This window comes from Myotis lucifugus, unplaced genomic scaffold (assembly GCF_000147115.1).
Source record: "Myotis lucifugus unplaced genomic scaffold, Myoluc2.0 scaffold_92, whole genome shotgun sequence".
NCBI lineage: Eukaryota > Metazoa > Chordata > Mammalia > Chiroptera > Vespertilionidae > Myotis > Myotis lucifugus.
This window is the reverse complement of record NW_005871140.1, coordinates 4,341,792-4,362,030: the sequence shown is the minus strand read 5'-3', so window position 1 is coordinate 4,362,030 and position 20,239 is coordinate 4,341,792. Positions and strand designations below refer to the sequence as shown.

Below are 20,239 nucleotides of genomic sequence, written 5' to 3'. Positions count from 1 at the left end.
TGTGGGTTAAAGAGAGATTATGAGAGGAGAGACTGCAGCCTGTAAAGTAAACAATTCTTAAGGAATTTTCTGCAGAGACAGTCAGAGAAATGGAGTGGTACCTGAAGTAACCAAGAGAAGGTTAGTTTGGGTTTAAAGATGAAGAAACAAAAGTGTGTTCAATGCTGATGGAAAAGCTGTAGCAAATCAGACAGGGATGTAGAAGAGAGGTGGGAGCCAGAGAGAGGGGAGAAGCACATGGAGTGATAACTTTAATGGGAGGAGAGGACAGGGCTGCTGTGCAGAGAGAGACATTGAGTTTACATGGAGCTCATCTACAGCTGCGCTTTCCCATCTGTTAGCAAAGTGTCCCCTGGGGACTTTAGATGTGTTGTAAATGCAAAATACACACTAAATACACACTAGATTTCTAAGATGTGGCACCCAAAATGCAAAATATTGAATGAATAATTTTTTTACAGATTAAATATTAAAATTATGTTTTGTATTTTTGGGTTAACTAAATGTATTATTGAATTTAATTTTACATTTTTTTCTCTCTTTAATTTGGAGACTAGAAAATGTAAAATCACTCACATGGCTTACATTAGATTTCTATTTGACAGCATGGGTCTATATATGGGATGGCTCATTCGCCTATGCATTTCTATGGCTGCTTTCACATTGGGTTGAGTACTTGCAACAGAGATCAGATGGCCTGAAAAACCTTAAATGTTCACACTACATCCTTTTTTCTGAACATCTTTGCTGAACCTTTTGTCCACAGTAATGGGCAGGAAGATGAGCAGGTTGGTGGGTACTGATGTATTTTCTCTATAACTGCATTTAATTCTCCCAACAATGGCAAAAGGTAGGTACTGTTTTATAAAGATGGAAACAAGATTAAGAAAGGTGATGTACATAGGTTGATGCTCAACCACTGAACACCAGCCAGGCAAAATGCACATTCTTGGGACCAATTCCAAGTTACTAAACCCTGGGAATAGGGTTCAGCAGTCTGTGTTTTAATAAGTGATTCTGGAGGAGAACCAAGATGGTGGCATAGGTAAACATCGGAGTTTGCTGCCGCAAACAACCACTTCAAAAATACAACTAAAAGACGGAACAGACATCACCCAGAACCACAGGAAAGCTGGCTGAGGAGAGACTCTTCAACTAGAGAACAGCAAACCGAGGCTCAGAAGAGGCGCAGTGTGGAAAATATAAAGGTACCGAGGTGCGCGCGCAAAGCGGGCTGGTGGCTGAGGGCGCGGTTGTCGTTTTCGGTCGGGAGTGAGTCTCAGACTCTGAGCTCCAGATCCGGGCGGGTCTCTAGGGACTCAGACTCAGACGGGAGAAGCGGGATTGTCCGGCATAAGTTGGAATCTGAGGGCAGCTTTCTCTCCGAGGTTGGCAGCGGCGGCTGGGGTTCTGAGAAGCAGAGCCTCTGGGAACGGGACTGAGAGCGGCCATAACTGCTCCCTCCGCCCGCCCTTTTGATCCCGCCCCGCCCCGCCCAAGCCCTGCGCAGAGCCATTTGCTGGATCGCCTCAGGCAAAGGCTAGATTAGCACCTCCCCAGAGGACCGAAGTTTTCCACATAGCTGTTTCTCACAGCCAGTCAGCCTGGTGGTCAAATCCCTCTAGTATTAACTACAACAATCAGGGCTTAACTACAACAAGACTGCGTACAAAGACCACTAGGGGGTGTACCAAGAAAGCGTAAAATATGCAGAGACAAAGAAACAGGACAAAACTATCAAGGGAGGATATTGAGTTCAGAACCACACTTTTGAGGTCTCTCAAGAGGCTTCTAGAGTCTCTCGATAAACTTGATGAGATGTACAGGAAATCTAACGAGACCCTCGATGGTGTGATAAAGGACCAGCTAGAAAGTAAGCATACACTGACTGAAATAAAGATTATTATACAGACTCCCAACAGCAGACCAGAGGAGGGCAAGAATCAAGTCAAAGATTTGAAATGCAAAGAAGCGAGAAACACCCAACCGGAAAAGCAAAATGAAAAAAGAACCCAAAAATACGAAGATAGTGTAAGGAGCCTCTGGGACAACTTCAAACGTACCAACATCAGAATTATAGGGGTACCAGAAGATGAAAGAGAGCAAGATATTGAAAACCTATTTGAAGAAATAATGACAGAAAACTTCCCCCACCTGGTGAAAGAAATAGACTTACAGGTCCAGGAAGCGCAGAGAACCCCAAACAAAAGGAATCCAAAGAGGACCACACCAAGACACATCATAATTAAAATGCCAAGAGCAAAAGACAAAGAGAGAATCTTAAAAGCAGCAAGAGAAAGAAACTCAGTTACCTACAAGGGAATACCCATACGACTGTCAGCTGATTTCTCAACAGAAACTTTGCAGGCCAGAAGGGAATGGCAAGAAATATTCAAAGTGATGAATGCCAAGAACCTACAACCAAGATTACTTTATCCAGCAAAGCTATCATTCAGAATTGAAGGTCAGATAAAGAGCTTCACAGATAAGGAAAAGCTAAAGGAGTTCATCACCACTAAACCAGTATTATACGAAATGCTGAAAGGTATCCTTTAAGAAGAGGAAGAAGAAAAAGGTAAAGATACAAATAGTGAACAACAAACATGCATCTATCAACAAGTGAATCTAAGAATCAAGTGAATAAATAATCTGATGTACAGAATGAACTGGTGATTATAATGAATCAGGGACATAGAAAGGGAATGGACTGACTATTCTTGGGGGGGAAAGGTGAATGGAAGATGCGGGAAGAGACTGGACAAAAATTGTGCACCTATGGATGAGGACAGTGGGTGGGGAGTGAGGGCGGAGGGTGGGGCGGGAACTGGGAGGAGGGGAGTTATGGGGGGGGGGGGGAAGAGGAACAAATGTAATCTGAACAATAAAGATTTATTTAAAAAAAAAAGATTAAGAAATGTCACATGCTTAGGGTAACAGCAATAAAGCTATAGGTCAGGGACTTATAAAAGCCCAAAGATAGCTACGTTGGAACCCAGAGGAGCGTTGGTCAAGAGGGAAACTTACCACTGTACTGCAATCAAAGGCACTCATGATCCCACATATGGAGTTGTATAGCCCATATCTGTGATGAAGAGCATGATTCCGAACATAGAGAAGATTGCACTGGCGTTTACTCAAGCCCATGCTACCTTTTTGCTAAAGAAGATACACAGGGTCAGTATGAGAGAGGAAAACAATTATAGCTGAGATGAGCAGAGATTCAGCAAATGCTTCATAATGTGAATTCCTGGAACCCTAGATGTGAGGCAAGTAAAGAGATATCTTGTGCAAAATAGGTTTGGTGGTAAATTAACTTTGAAAACACCTGGGTTGCCCTAACCAGTTTGGCTCAGTGGATAGAGCGTAGGCCTGCAGACTGAAGGGTCCCAGGTTCGATTCCGGTCAAGGGCATGTACCTTGGTTGCGGGCACATCCCCAGCAGCAGGTGTGCAGGAGGCAGCTGGTTGATGTTTCTCTCTCATTGATGTTTCTAACTCTCTATCCCTAACTCTCTATCCCTCTCTGTAAAAAAAAATCAATAAAATATATTAAAAAACAACACCACCTGGGTTGCACAAAGTTAGGTCTTTTGTGCAGGACTTCTCAAAGCCTTTAAGAAGGAATATGGATCCACTGGAGAAGAGACTACTAAATAGAGATCCCTCCCAAGTTATCTAACCATTTCATAAAGTATCTCGTGGAACAAGTATCCCCAAGAATAATGTTTAGGAATCACTTGACTCATTTATCCCACAGGACGTGGCTAGAAGACTCAACCAAAGTGTTTTGGTATGTGACCGGCTCTGAAGCTCCATGATTCTGGTCCATGTGCAGAATGACATGCCCAGAATTGATCTTTCCTATGGAGTTTTTAAATAGATTTCATCTGTTGTGGGACCAGGCCATGCTGGGGTCTTTCTCTAGATAACCAGCTTGTGAGAGAAACAAAGGTACTCTCTTGGTCCAATACTTGGGGCCAGCAAACTTTGCCCATGTTAATTGACAGAACTTGTTAGGAAGGATTCCTTTGGGAAGCTGCTGCCTGAGCCTCCCCTGGTTTCCCTGTAGAAATGTCTGGCACTGGGCTCTGTGTGCTGCAGGCAATCAGTGCCTGCTCTGCTGGAGGGCAGCCTAGCACCCCTGGTTGTTTTTTGCCTCCCCTTGTAAGATCCTCTTAGGAAAGTTATTCTCTCTGTCTCTCCACACCCTGAAGCTGCCCTTCCTTCCACCAAATCTTCTGGACTCTTTCCCATTTGTGACTCTGTCCAGGTTCATGTGGTCTTGTAAGTGAGTATGAGTGAGCATGCATGTCAGGGCCCTGTGTCTGGTTATAAGCAGGTGCAAGGATGAAGGAGACATTGTGTGTGAGCTTCTTTCCCCTGCTGTGTGGCTCTCCTAAGGGTCCATGGTTCAGAGAGCCTGTCTCAGGGTGGGACTTACCAGGCAAGAAGATCTTGGTAGCTGTTCTGATGCCACTGAGAGGGATCCTGAAATGATGAACTGATGCAGAAGAGAGGGAGTTTAGAAAGAGGTCAGTGGTCAGAGACCCACCTTCAGGCTCCATGCTTCTGGTCACACATATATTCTCTCACACATGCCAGGATCCTCTGCTGGGATCTCCTACTCAACTTGGGGAAAATAAATGAAGGAAGGAAGGAGGGAAGGAAGGAAGGAAGGAAGGAAGGAAGGGAGGGAGGGAGGGAGGAAGGGAGGGAGGGAGGGAGGGAGGGAGGGAGGGAGGAAGGAAGGAAGGAAGGAAGGAAGGAAGGAAGGGAGGAGATTTTGTACCACAAGGCAGTGACTAAGGATAAATATATATTTTAGAATCCAGTATACCAGTTTTTAAACTCTAACTTGAAACTCATGTAATCTTGTGTAAGTTAATGAATTTTTCTTAGTGTATATTTCCTCTTCAAAAAATGAGGAAAACTGTATGTCTTCCTAAGTGTTATTATCATGAGATAATTTGTCCCTTGCTTCTAGCATTTAGCGTATCTTGCCCATGGTAGATTCTGTACATAGTAGGTACTCAATACAATTACTTCTTTTCTTGCCTTTTATTTTCCCACAGGCACATATTGTTGGCCTCCTAAAATGATTCACTCAGGCACGGGAGCTCTGGAAGGAAGAAGGAAGGGGTTCCCACATTTTCACTGCTTTGAGATATCAGCCCAATGTATCTTTTAGTTACTCCAAAGAATGTTGCATCTCTGCAATGTAGTACATCAACTATGAGGGCTACAGGGTGCAAGGATGTTTGTATTTATTTCAATGCTGATGTTCTGCAGGAATAGTGGCTGATGGGATTCTCTGCTGTCAGTGAGGATTTGAGAGGGTATCAGCTATGATTTAATGGAAGCTTGCTCAGCCCTACATGAACTGTTTTTACCTTTGCGTTACTTAACTGCATAATGCCCCATCAAGCACCATTATTATTCCTATTTTATAGAGGGATGGACTGAGGCTTAGAGATTTTGAATAACTCACCCAAGACCATTCAGAAAATAGTATATCTGGGAATCAAATTCAAGTATTTGACCCCAGATCTCATGTTTGTAACCCTCATCCTGCACTCATTCCACCTCAGGGTAGATGCATGTAGCTTAGAATGGAAATGGATATTCACAATGAAAACTTACTCTAGCCACCTGTGCCTTCTAAAAGGAATGCCATTTTTCCTATAATTGGGAAAACGAGTCTCAATTTTATGTCTTTCTATTTCTACAGACTTTGTAGGAAAGGAAGGAAACAGAAGACTGGACTTCTGGTGTCCATGCTGGTCCTCTTAAGGTGCCTAAAAAAGGGGTCTTTGGTTTGGAGGAGGACCATATGATCTTTAGGAAATAGATAGTCCTGTAGTCAAGAAGGCAACACAGAGCAAAAGTGCCCTGCAGGAATAAGGGAGAGTGGTGTCATAAGGGCTGATGGGACCTGAGCAGCCTGGTGGAAGGGGAGATGGCCACCAAGGCCTTTGAAATGCCTTAAGAGAATCTAACACTCAACAGGAACTGTTTTGTCGCTGTGGTGTTAGTCTTCTCCATTTCCCCAAACTACACAGAAGTCTGTTATACACACAGGTGTCTGTGGTTGGCTGAGTTCCAAGTCTGGGTCTGTGCTGAACAGAAAGAAGACCTCAGCCTCAGATAATGAGACTTTAATGGGAACAAGAGAGAGCAGGTGCTCAAATAAAAATGCTCCCAAGAACCTAAGCCCTGCTGTGTGTGTGTGTGTGTGTGTGTGTGTGTGTGTGTGTGTGTGTGTGTGTGGTGGATGACTCTGGGCTATTTTTATTTAAATCTCATGATGTATGGTGACTTGGCTGATGTCCAGGTTACTCTGGAGTTTTGCTATTTGGAGAAAAGTTGGCTTGGGTCACAGATATGTGATTTGAGAGAAAAATTGTGTTTTGGCAGGTAGAGACAGACAGGGTTGGTGGGAGAGAGACTGCATTGGGGGTGTGTGTGTGTGTGTGTGTGTGTGTATGTGTGTGTGTGTGCGTGCGTGTGCACTGCGTGCCTATGGAAGAGGAAAGACACTAAGAAGAGTGGAAAACAATCATAAAGGCAATACATTGGAAAGAGAAAGAACTTTTGGTTCTTAACTTTAAAGAGGTTCCAGATCACCCTGAAAATGTAATAAAAACTGTGGACTTTTCCAGAAAAATAAATAAATAAACAAATAAATAATAAATAAAAAAACAACATCTAATATACCAAATATTTTGCAGCAAGGTGGACTCTGAGCCCATCAGAGGACTCCAGGTTGAGTTCCCACTGCTTACTGTCTGTTCTGTGGCTGGGCAGCCACTCTTAACCCTTGATGGAAACGTTTTTCTCCTGGAGCACCAGCTCTGAGCCTGAGTCCAATAGCGTTTGAGCGCTTGGCTAATGAACTAGGAAAAGGTTTCCTAACCTCTGAGGTGGGCTAATTAGGAAGCTGCCTGCTTTGGAACAATGGCACCTTGCAGGACTGTCACTTGATATATGAACTGAATTTTGTCTCCTCATAATCCATCTTTTGAAGTCCAAACCTCTAGGACCTCCAAATGTGACTGTATAGACGTTTCCAGACTCACTATACTTTGCCTTATGATTTTTTTGACTTTACAGTGGTGTGAAATGATATGCATTCAATAGAAACTGCTCTTTGGATTTTGAATTTTGATCTTTTCCTGGATGAGTGCTATGTGCTAAGATACTCTCTGGTGATGCTGGACAGAAGCAGCCAGCCTCAGCTCTCTGTCAGCCACACAATCATGAGCCTAAACGACCCATTCTCTGCAGTGTAGTACTTAATGCATTTTGACTCGAGATATTTTCAATTTATGATGGGTTTTTGGGGATGTAGCCCCATCGTAAGTTAAAGAGCATCTGTATTTGAAGATAGGACCTTTAAGAAGGTGATTAGTACTCAGCCATAAGAAAGGATGAAATAGAGTCATTTACAAGAACATGGATGGACCTTGAGAACATTATGCTAAGTAAAATAAGTCAGACAGAAAAAGCTAAAAACCATATTATTTCACTCATATGTGGAATATAAAATTGAAACTTATGAACAAAGACAGCAGTGTCATGGTTGCCAGAGGAAGGGGAGTTGGAGGAATAGGGGGTCCTAATATGAGGTGACAGGAGAAGATTTGCCTTTGGGTGGTGGGCATATGGGGCTATATACAGATTTTATAACTTAGAAATTCACACATGAACTATATGTTCATGTTGACTAATGTCACACCAATAAAATTTCATTAAAAAATAAAGAAAGATGATTAAGGTTAAATGAGGTCATATGTGTAGGCCCTAAAACAATTTGAGTGGTATTCTAATAAGAAGAGATATGAACACAGACACACACAGAGGGAAAACCATGTGAAGACACAGGGAAGAAGATGGCCATCTACACTCCAAAGAGAGAGGCCTCAGGAGAAACAACCCTGCCCACACCTTGATCTTGGACTTCCAGCATCCAGAACTATGAGATAATAAATGTCTGTTGTTTAGCCACCGAGTCTGTGGTATTTGTTCTGGCTGCCCACATGAACTAAAGTTCTTGGTGAACAAGACCTGAGCTGGGTTCACAGCCCACGTGCTCTCTTGGCTGAAAAACGCATGCAGCAAAGTACTCAACTTGCCAGTGTGTTGGCAATTTCTGGAACTCACTTGCAGGGCCACTTACATTACTTACCAAGATGCCTCCCCAGAAGGGATAGCCTCCGTAGAATGAGACAGCGGTGTAGTACCAGAGAACCATGCCTATGACACTGCCGAGGCCAATGTGTATCAGGCCGATCAGGATCTGGATGGCCTGTCAGGGGAGCCAAAAGCAGAGGCCTTAGTTTCTGAGGCCAGATCTTAACCCCTGCACTCTTGGGCCTCCTTTTTATTTTAATAAATATTTTGTTTAAAATGTACTAATGAAACAATACTTCCCATAATTGCCCCCCCACTCAAAGAAAACAATCACTTATATTTTGGTGCATAACTTTCCATTATTTTTTAAATATATACACTGATTATACAAAAGGGCTCTGCATATTTAACTTAATATTTCATTATTAAAATGTCCCTATGGCATTAAGTATTCTTTAAATATATGTTTTTTAAGGGCTGCCCACATTCCATTATGTGGATGATCTGTGGAAGAGTTGGAACAAAGATATTGGGCAGGTATAGTATGTTTTCATATTATAAACAACACTGCAATAAACATCTTTGTAGATAAGTCTTTGTACTCATCTTTTATTTCTTTGGAATATTGTTTTAGATTGAATTGTGTCTTCTTTCTCTCATCAAATTTATATATCTCTATTTGTTAATCTTCATCTGAGGATTTTTTTTCATTGATTTTTAGAGAGTATTAACTGAAGGGATGATGGAAGACAGAGAGAGATAAAGAGTAGGAGAGAGAAACACTGATATGAGAGAGACACATCAATTGCCTGCCTGCCACTCGTGACCGGCTAGGGCTGGGTACTGAACCTGCAACCCAGGTACCTGACCTTTACTGTGAGACAAACCTGCAACCCTTTGGTGCACATGCCTACACTCTAACCACTGAACAACTCTGACCAGGGCTCATATTAATATATTGAAGTTAAAACCTCCAGTGACTTTGAATGGGATCTCATTTGGAAATAGGGTTGCTGCCGATGCAATTAGATAATATGAGATATACTGGAATAGGGTGGCCCCTATGACTGTTATCTTTTCAAAGGAATGCCATATGAAGAAAAACATGCGCACCCAGGAGAATGCCAAGATGGGAGTTATGCTGCCAGCCAAGGACCTACTGGAAGCTGGGAGACTGGCCTGGAACAGATCCACCCCTAGAGCCTTCAGAAGGAGCATGGCCCCATGGATACTATGATCACAAACTTCTGAACTAAGACATTAAATTTCTTGTGTTCTAAGACCCCTGGTTATTAGTACTTTGTTATAGCAGCTCTAGGAAACTATTATAGATTCTTGCCCAAATGATAAATATGTGTATATAGTACAAACATAACAGAAAATACAAATATATTATTTCATTAAATTTGCACAAATATTAGAAAATCATACAAAATGTCTGCCCCAAATTCTTTTTCTCATTAATGATATAGCTTGGAGGTATGTCCATATCATTACTCAAAAAACTAGGGAGGTTTATTTTTATTAAATTATATATATATATTGTATTTAAAATATGCTATCATTGATTTCTGAGAGAGAGGAAGGGAGAGGGAGAAATTGAGAGAGAACTACTGATGGGAAAGAAACATTGATCAGTTGCCTCCTACTGGAGATAGAGTCTGCCACCAGGCATGTACCCTGACTGGGAATAGAGCTGGCAACCACTGAGTACGTGGCATGATGATCAACCAACTGAGCAACACTGGCAGGGTAAAAAGCATCCTTTTTATAGCTCCATCACATTTCATTCTTTAGACATATAACATATTGATTTAACCAGTGTTATATTAATAAATATTTCGGTTATCCCCATTCTTTTCCTATTATAACAGGGTACAGTATATTAAAAAAAAACCTCACGTCTAATTGACTAATCAAAGATTAAAAGAATCCTATCTAATAATAGACAAACATGGTAATTAACCGTACCTCCGACACACTTCCCATTGGCTAATCGGGGCGATATGTAAATTAACTGCCAACCAAGATGGCAGCCGGCAGCCAGGCAGCTGAAGCAAACAGGAGGCTTGCTTGCTCCAGTGATGGAGGAAGCCAAGGTTCCCCGCCTGCCGCTGCTGGCCTCTGAGCTGCACTCCAAGAAACAATGTTGCAATTATAGAAGCCAAACAAACCCAGATACCTGCTTTCAGCAGCCGAGGTCTCAGAGCTGGAGCTGAGCCTCAGAGCTAAAGCCGGCTCTCAGTTCCAGTGACAGCCATAGAAGGTAAATAAATCCCAGAATTTAAAATAAAAAAAAAGAAAGAAAAAAAGGAGAGGTTGGGAGCTTCAGTCACCCACCAGCCTGAAAATGGCCCTCAGCCCCTCACCCAGACTGGCCAGGCACCCCAGTGGGGACCCCCACCCTGAAGGGGGTGTGAGCAGCTGCAAACAGCCATCATCCCCTCATCCAGGCTGGCCAGGTACCCAAGCAGGACCCCCATCCTGATCCGGGACACCCTTCAGGGCAAACCAGCCAGCACCCACCTGTGAACCAGGCCTCTATCCTATATAGTAAAAGGGTAATATGCAAACTGACCCTAACAGCAGAAGGACTGGGAATGACTGGTCACTATGACACACACTGACCACCAGGGGGCAGACGCTCAATGCAGGAGCTGCCCTCTGGTGGTCAGGGCGCTCTCACATGGGAGGAGCTCTGCTCAACCACACGCCAGGCTGATGGCTGCCAGTACAGCTGTGGTGGTAGGAGCCTCTCCTGCCTCCTCAGCAGCACTAAGGATGTCCAACTGCAGTTTAGGCCTGCTCCCCTCTGGCAAGTGGACATCCCCCAAGGGCTGCCGGGCTGCCAGAGGGATGTCTGATTGTCATCTTAGACCCAATCCCCTGGGGAGCGGGCCTAAGCCAGCAGGTGGTCATCCCCCGAGGGGTCCCAGACTTCTAGAGGGCACAGGCCGGGCTGAGGGACCCCCTCCTCCCCCCCGAGTGCACAAATTTTTGTGCACTAGGCCTCTAGTATACTAATAAAACTTATAGCCTAAAATATTAATAATTTCATATTTAAGCATGTCACAGGCAAAAGCAGTTCCAATTCCCCTTTTCACTGGCCTCTACCATAATTGTGTAATAGATGCCAATGTCGGGCCAGGCCTGCAATAGCCTGTCCCCAGAAACAAAACTCAGAGAGTAAAAATACCAGATGCTGACAGACATGAAAGAGAGCATCGAACCCACATGAGAGCTCAAATGTAAAACTAATGTCAGCAGCATTCCTTAATGCCCCTTTTTCCATGATCCCCCTAAAAAAAGCCTTTTGCCTACCCTGAGACATTAAGATGGTTGCTAAGGCATGAGTCTGCCATCTTCTCAGGCAGTCAGCACCTAAATAAATCACTTTCTTTCCATCAGCAACGGTGTCATGTATTTGGCTTCACAGCAGCAGGCAAAAGACCCTGAGGGTCATTTGGGCCAGTTTCACTATCACAAACCATGCTGCAATAAATAACCTCACACTTGTCATATTTCTTATGTGTACAGACATATCAATAAAACAAGTCTCAGAAATGGAATTATTGTGTATTTTAAAATTTGGCAGATACAGAAAGCCTTCCATACAGGTTGTATTGATTGACATTGATATGAGCAGAATATGGGGTGAAGCTAGGATCTGAACCTGGACAGCCTGAATCAGAATGCATGCATGTATTCATTTACCCATGTAATGTAGTGGGATTTCTCTTGTCCCACCCAGGACAGCCTTTGCGGGGGAAAATCATTATGAGCTCTTATTTTGTTCCCATTGGAGAAAGATTCCATTCAAGTACATTGGGTTTAGAATCCACGTTCTAGCTCTCTGGACTCACTTTCTTCCAGAGGCCACATGAGTCAAGATGGATTCTGGCAACAGGACCAACATTCCAATTTACTGTTTCTTTGTTGCTTTTCTCTTTCCTAAAATACCCAAGATAGATAGTACAAGGTCCCACACAGAGACCCTGGTGATGCTGTAGAGCTGAGCTTCTTAATGGACCTGAATTTGGCAAGGCTGGGTCAGCTCCAGCCCCACTTGCTGGATTTGGAGTTTCTGTATTTCCAAACCTCCTCCTACCCCTGACTCCAGCCATGTGGCCAGTGAACACAGTGTGAAACTCACTTACCCCTAAAACTTTGCCCTCTTTTAAGGATCTCTGGGCAGGTTGCATTGACACAGGCGGCTCCAAACCAGGTTGGTTCCCAGGAATTTGGTGGACTTGGGGTTGGTTGAGTGGATATTGGGGCACCTGAGACATGCTTCCGGGGTTCACAGGATACCCGTGGTGGGGTGCCATCATAATCGCAGAATTGGCTGTGGAGCCTGCTGAAGTCATCAAATTCATGATATCTATAATAATAAAAGTGTAATATGCTCATTAGACTGGATGTCCTTCCAGACATCCTTGCTGCTGGAGGCTAAGTACAGTAGTTAGCATAATAAATGCTAGAAGTTCATCAGAAGGCTGATGGACAACTTCAGCAGGGCTGAAGATCTGCATATTATTTCCTGCTGCCCAACAGCTGAGGGCATTTCCCCTAACCTGATAATCCTTTCCTGTTTGCCAAGCCGTACTTTTGATATGTATATCTGCTTTGCTAAAGGGCAAAATGTGTGAATAAAAAGCCATGGGTCCGGACATTCAGGGAGCCCACTTCACTAGAGGGTGCGGCCTCCATCTGGCTCCCCCAAAATGCCTTCCAAATTTATATTTCTTGTCTAGTCTCTATTCATTTATGCGCAGCCCTTCTCCAGATTCCTGAACCCTTGCTGTGACCTTCCAGACAAAGCCGGGGCTACAAGGGAAGCTCAGGTCCAGGGTGCCTGCCAGTGGCCAGAGGGATGCCCAGGTCCCAGGTACCAGAGGGAAGCCGGTGCTGGCAGCCGGGGGAAGGAAAGCCTGCTCTTGCACTAATTTCGTGCATCCGGCTTCTAGTTAAAATATAAATGCAGTAAAATCATCCCTCACATATGCACTAATGTTTACATTGAAAAAGGACTTTTGCTTCCATTAACTCATTTGAGTATCGAAACTTCCTATGAGTTTATTGTTTCAGAGATATTAGATAGCAGTTAGAGGGCACATACACAGCCACTGCTTTACAAATACATCCTGAATCCTCTCTGGCCAGTTTTCCAGGTGAGAAAACTGAGGCCCAAAGTGGATAAGAACTACGGAGGGCAGGGCTGTGTCCTTCTCACTTTTGTATCTCTCATCATACCTAGTGGGGCATTTTGTGCACATAGCGGTACTTCAACATTGCAGAGCTGGAGAGTCCCCTGGAGAACAGTGTGTCTAAATCTCTCAATTACTGAAAAAGGAAACTGAGGCTGGGAGAGTGGACACGAGTTCCCCTAGTTCGCAGTCATATAAATATTCATTAAATGGAGATCCTTATCCTCCAAGGAAGCCCATTGTCAGGGCTGAGTATATTCACTGGAGGGTTCATGCTGCTCAATGTTCTAGGTCACTTGTGAATTTTAGTTTCGTTTTTAAAATTTCTTTCTTTTATTTTTTTAGAGACACAAAGTAAGTTAAATTTATTTTGCTTATCCCATGGTACATTTGACTTGGATTTAGAACTCTTAGGTTTCATGCGGGAAATTTAGAGAAAAAGTTAGAGTGAGTGAGTTGTAGTAACATATCGAAAAGCAACTTCTAAATAAATCTTCGATAAAGGTGATGACTCACAGAATTCCATAAGGGTAGCATAACAAATACATTTGAAGACAGGATGGTACATCCTCAGAAATACTCAAGAAGTTGGCAACTCTGATGACTGGCCATGTTGGTAGGGCTCTCAGCTGTAGAACATTCTAAAATGCCTTACCATGCAGACCTGAGTCTCCCATCTGAGAGAGTGCATTCTTTGAGGCATTTTATCAGGTTGGATTTTTAATCTATTTTACTATTCTTCAGACACTACTTGTCCTTTCTCCTCAGTGCCATAAACCAATATACATATATTTATTAAAATACTTTACCCCCATGGATGTCTCTCTATAAGGTTTTAAGTTCCTAAACAACAGTGACAGTATTTATAAGTTATAATTGTAACAGCTACCCCTGAGTATCTGGTAAGTAACTTGGTATCATGTCACCTTCACTGTAGTTTGTTTCTAAGCTGCTCTCACAGATCTTTATACACATGGTCTCTAATTTTTATAATAACTCTGTGGGGGAGATAATAAATACAGTACTACTCTTGTTTTATAGAGAAGGTAACTAAAGATAGAGGTTTCATTATTTCTAATTTAGGGTCCTATGAATCAGAGACTTTGAACAATCTCTGGCTGCAAAGTCTTCATGATTTTTCTTAAAGGAAAGCACTTTGTATTAGAAATTATAAATTTAGCAGCTTCAAACAGACTCCATTTTTTAGCTCATGTCTGTGTAGGTCAGAAGTCTGGCATGGCTGGGGTCCCTGATCAGCGTCTGACAAGGCTGAAAGCAAAGTGTCTAACCCAGGGGTGGGCAAACTTTTTGACTCGAGGGCCACAATGGGTTCTTAAACTGGACCGGAGGGCCGGAACAAAAGCATGGATGGAGTGTTTGTGTGAATTAATATAAATTCAAAGTAAACATCATTACATAAAAGGGTATGGTCTTTTTTTTTTTTTTTAAGTTTTATTCATTTCAAACGGGCCGGATCCGGCCCGCGGGCAGTAGTTTGCCCATGGCTGGAACCAGACTGAATTGTTTTTCTTTCTCTTTTTTTTGGCGCAGACCCTCAAAAGCTAGTGCAATAAACCCTGCCATGGACTCATCCTCACACCCACAGTTATTCTAAGTCTCCTTTGGCAGGAAAACCTTATCAGCATGCCTGAGCTACCCGTAGAAACATTAGATTAAGTATACTCACTTTGTTCTGCCAGTGGCTAAATCTCGCTTGTTCCTCTTTCCCAGGGCTTGTTGTAGGCGACCTATTATTCCCGGAAAGAAAAAACACTTAGTTCAAAGTTTCCAAAAGAGCTATCACACTGGGTTCAGTTGGGAAATATGTTTAGCAAGATCTAAAACAAAGTCCTCCTTGGGGCAGGGCGTGTCACTAACACCCTAGAGCTCAGTTTTCTCACCCACATTTACTTCCTATGAATGACAAGTGACCAATTAAATGCAGTACAATTGGATAAGTGTTTAATGGTATTGGTGTGGAGAATAAAGGATTGTGCTTGGTGGACAGGGAGACACAGAAATGAACTGGGCACTCAGGGGTACTGTATATGGCTGCATGTAAGAGAGAATAACAAAGCTCTCAGGGGGGAAACATGAACCCTTCATCATGTAGTTTCTGTTAGGACTGCTGGTAAATGCAATCCTTAGTGTAAGCTTCCTGCCACAGGAGAACAAAAGACCAAGAAAAGCTTGCTGGACACCAAGAGTCAGTCCATATAAGGAATTGAAACTGTCCTGAAGATACCTGATCACACACCTACATTCCATCTGCATTCCAAGCTCACCTTAGCACCCAAACCCACTGAAGACAAAAGTTTCCTGCCCACCCTAACCGGTTTGCTCAGTGGGTAGAGCGTCGGCCTGCGGACTGAAAGGTCCCAGGTTCGATTCTGGTCAAGGGCATGTACCTTGGTTGCGGGCACATCTCCAGTGGGGAGTGTGCAGGAGGCAGCTGGTAGATGTTTCTCTCTCATCGATGTTTCTAGCTCTCTATCCCTCTCCCTTCCTCTTGTTGTGGACCAACATTCGTGAGAATAAGACCACCGACTCCAATTAGGTCTTAAGCGGCAAGCGAGGATTTATTGAACTGGCCAGTGACTGCAATAGGTGCCTCCGCTCAGGAAGCCCCACCCTGCTACAGCCCCGAGCCTTTCTCTCAGAGCCTATTTAAGGGTGTTAACCACAATCTATTCTTTGACAAACTCAATTGAAACCAGTGTGGTGTCACACCTGGCTGGAGGGTGTCCGGGCCTCCAAGAAGTACAGATTAACATCAAGTTCCTGATACATAGGGTACAAAGTTAATTAAAAGAAAAACACACTCTGGTTACAAAAATTTCCTATGCTATACAGAGATTACATATCTATTTCTATTCCCAAATATGGTGCTAAGCAAGCCTGCCCATCACACTCTCTGTAAAAAAAAAAAAAAATCAATAAAATATTATATATATTTTTTAAAGGGCCACATGCTAACCTGACAAGCTCAGGGAGGGCCTGCATGGTGGTCTTGCAAAATCAGAGACCTAGAGTAACCACAAAGGATGGTCTGAAATTAAACTTTAACTAAAAACAGGTTATAGTGGGTAGTCATGTCCTAGGCCAGTATTTTCCTTGACAAAGATCAACTTAGATCTTTACTGAGCCCATTTGTCTTTTTGCCTCTAAGATAACAGATCTGTGAAATGTCTGGGTAACTTGTAACTTCCCTTTTTACCCGGACCCCTCAGGGCACAACAAATGGCACCAGGACATTCCCTCACTGTTCCGTTAATTATGTTAAACTGTCCTGTATCCATCTATGTAAAAGAAGCATATGTCCATCATTTCACTTTTTATCCCATCCCAGAGGTTTCCCCACTTTGCTTTATTCCACCTCCTTAATCTATCACCAATGGATTTCATGTTAACCCACTTAGGTATTTTCCTTTTGATGGTAATTTATAAAAACAAGATATGAACTCCCCATTCTCTGGAGCATCATCTCAATTCATTGAGGTTCTGCTTCCCGGCATATGTCGACAGTTTGGCTCAAATAAACTCACAAAAATTCTTTACAGGTTTCAATGGTTTTTTACATTAACACTGCATATAAGGATGAAATTCCCGCTCCTGGGTGCTGCCATCATCTACGCAATGTCCCCTTGGCATGGTGCTATGCAGTCCTTCCTTTGGATATATCCGTCCCTTAAATAAATTTAATTTTTTAAGTCAATGTCTGAGATGGCTATTTAGCTTGCCTATGCACCACCATGCTAACCAGACATGTTCACCTTTCATTTTGATGGCCCGATAAGTGAAAAATTATAGAACTCTGAAGAATGACTAAAAACATGAAATATTGGCAAGTAATCAGGACAAAAGATTAGTTCGTTGGAAATCTTTCTGTATTCCAGATATAAAGAAGCTTATTTGTATTTCCCTAGGACAATTTGGTAAATTATGCCTTCATAAACAAAATGGAAGCTTTTATATTTTTCTCTTTCCTTGATCCCTCCTAATCTATCAGTTCTTAATAAGTGAGTCATGGCAATACATTTCTTTACATGTGTTCAATGAGACCAGTTTCCAATTGTGGTTTTATTAACCAAGACTTTGACTAGAATGTCATGTCTGAAAATGATGTACCTGGACTCTGAGCACCACCAGAAAGCATTCTCAAAACTGTTTGAAGCCAATCAAAAGCCACTTGCAAGAAAAAGCCTGGTATTTTGCTTAATCACATGGTTCATGGCAGTCTTTACAGGTAAGGAACAAAGGTTGCTTTCCTGGAAGATGGAAAGGAGAGAACCTCAAGACATCATTGGGGACCTCAAGAATTTAAGAAATTCACCCAAGTCTATAGCAATTGCAGGAAAACCTCATGTCAACTAGGTGGCTCAGTTCTTTGCTCTGAGAAGCTAATTAAAGCTCAATCAATCATGAGGTTCCAGCAAATCAGGTTTTTAAAAGCCTGCATAATCAATTGTTATTCTTATTGTGTTCATGCAAATAACCAGGCCAAATTGGAACTAGACAATACAGTAAATGAATTGCTCTTAGTTTGGCTCTTTAATAAAAATGAGGGTGACTTTAGGGGGAAAATTATATTTCAATAGGCTCCATATATACAGTTGTAAATGTGAGACTCCAGTTCATGATCTTCAAAGTTTATTTTTCACACGAGCTAAATTAAACTAAATCCTGAAGTGGTTTTTATGTTTTTTCCTTAAATATTTGGCTATAACCCTCCAAACTAATGTTTCATTTTTCTCTCATTCTTTGACTTGGAATTAGCAATCAGAACTTTTTCCTTCCACCATACCATTTATTACTATTCTTGTCATTCTAGCTTTTGTCCCACAGTTTGTCTCCACCGGGTTATAAGTCCTACTTGTGATACAGGAACTGGAGAGCAGAAATTTTCCCTGGGGTCTTGTCTCACAGAATCAAAGAATGAAGTCATAGACCACAGGTGTTCAAACAAGGCAGGAATTTATTGCAAACAAACACAGGGTGCCTCCTTGGGAGGGAGATTCAAATGGGTTATTGTAGAAACATTCTGTTCTTCCCCTTATATCTGCTAAAGGCCTGCTCTATGTCTATCTGTGCTGCTCTCTGATTAGTTCCTCTCCTTTCTGCAGCATTGTTCTCTTTTACTTCTACGAAAAACATCCTATTTCCTGCAAAATACATTCTTTGTATGTTTCAGCTAGCTCCACCATTCCTCCTTCTTCCATCCCTTACTCTAACTTCCTAATTCTACATGAACTCATTTCACTTATACTCAGGAAATACCACCCCTAGACACCATCACAACCTCTTCCTGTGCCCAGGTCTCATAGTCCCTCTTACAGAGAGCAAGGATTTTTAGCTCTGAAGGGAAACATCATTCCTTTTCAGCAGAAAGCAGTTATAGAAGAGATATGACACCCCTTCTTCTCTGAAAAAAAAATCAGTGCCAAAAATCCTTGGTGGGAGGGGGATGTAAACCCTGAAACCCCCCAGAACAATGAGGATGGGCCAGGTACTGAAACTCACCAGGACAGAAAGCTCCAGATGCCTAGCTGTGCCCAGCCAGCTCAGCCAAGGGTTCGAAAGCCTGAGTGAGGGCGGCGAATGGATGAAGAAAAGACAGACAAAGAGAATAAGCTGGGTCTAGGTGGATCTTCCTGTGCCTGGCTGAGGCCACAGAGAGAGAGATCCAGAGGCAAGCTGAGCCTTTATTTTATAGCCAGAGGTAAACAAGGTAGTGGTCACCATAGTTACAATGTTCTTGTGAGTTTCACTTGTTTTGGCAGCACTTGCTGCACCTCCCACAGCCCATTAGCTACCCAGATAAGATCTAGGGAGCGTCATAAGGTAAACCCTAATTATGCTAAGAGGACTATGCCCTCTAAGCTGGGACTTGTTTGTGGCTTTGCCAACAGGTCAGTCCCAGGCTTAAAACCCTATAGCCGTGCCCTACACCTAGCAAAGAACAAAACTGGGAAAACAAGAACCTCACCCCCAGGGTAACCTTTCCTACCCTAGCATATCACTTGTCATTTGGCCTGGACTCTGGATCTTTCATGTCACTGTTCAGGCAGTTTAAACCCCCTGACCCTTTCCTCCCTAAAGGTAACATCTAGGCCTCAGTTGTATTTCAGCTTCAGGCCCAGAAAAGCAGCAAAATGAGATAAATGACACCATGGCTGTGTCAAGGTCAGCTTTTACCTACCTAATCACTCAACAGGTTTCCTCAGCCTTGGGTATACTTTTGCCTTTCAGGAGGAACCTATGTAGAACAGACCTTTACATCTTGCCTAGTAGGAGTTGGAACATCTACTACTAATATACATATTTATACTTATTCTATTGATTTTGGGGTTAAAGTCACATCTAAGGATCTTTATGTGTTAGGACCCACTGTTCAGGAGAAGATGCAGGGATGTTTTCTCTGGCTGCTGCAGTAGCTTCCTGTGGTGAATGTCTGACTTTTACCAGGTGTTCTAGTTGTTCTTTCAGTATCTAATAATCTATATACTAGTATATAAAATGATAATGTGCAAAGTGTCCCCTTGGGAGTTCGACTGGTAGACCGGGAGTTTGACCACTCATTACGACGTGTGCTGACCATCAGGGGGTGGTGCGGAACGAAGGAAGGCCCCAGCTGGCAGCCGGCAGCTGGGGAAGGAAGGCCCCAGCTGGCATCTGGAAGGCCTCAATCGGTCCTCCTGATTGCCGGCCAGGCATAGGGACCCTACCCATGCAGGAATTTCATGCACTGGGCCTCTAGTTATAATATAAACTATTCTGATCATTTCACCCTCCCTTATAGTAATGGACATACTAAGCTGCCAGCTGGTAAGTTTCTAATATGTGAGGTAACTATTTATATATCCCTGCCAACAGCACTGGAATGCTTTGTTATTAGGACAACTG

The 20,239-nt window shown here is 42.9% G+C and overlaps 1 protein-coding gene across 1 annotated transcript in view; it reads right to left on the bottom strand.

Moving 5' to 3' along the window:
- The window catches only part of LOC102423592 (membrane-spanning 4-domains subfamily A member 8-like), a 22,498-nt gene extending 3,506 nt beyond the window's left edge, over nucleotides 1-18,992 (bottom strand). Inside the window, 8 exon segments of the mRNA XM_023756389.1 lie at nucleotides 3,025-3,072; nucleotides 3,075-3,133; nucleotides 4,244-4,261; nucleotides 4,437-4,500; nucleotides 8,185-8,304; nucleotides 12,287-12,510; nucleotides 15,024-15,084; nucleotides 18,857-18,992. Of these exon segments, the coding sequence (XP_023612157.1) occupies nucleotides 3,025-3,072; nucleotides 3,075-3,133; nucleotides 4,244-4,261; nucleotides 4,437-4,500; nucleotides 8,185-8,304; nucleotides 12,287-12,505 (528 nt within the window). The 5' untranslated portion in view covers nucleotides 12,506-12,510; nucleotides 15,024-15,084; nucleotides 18,857-18,992.
- Nucleotides 18,993-20,239: the final 1,247 nt, after the last annotated feature.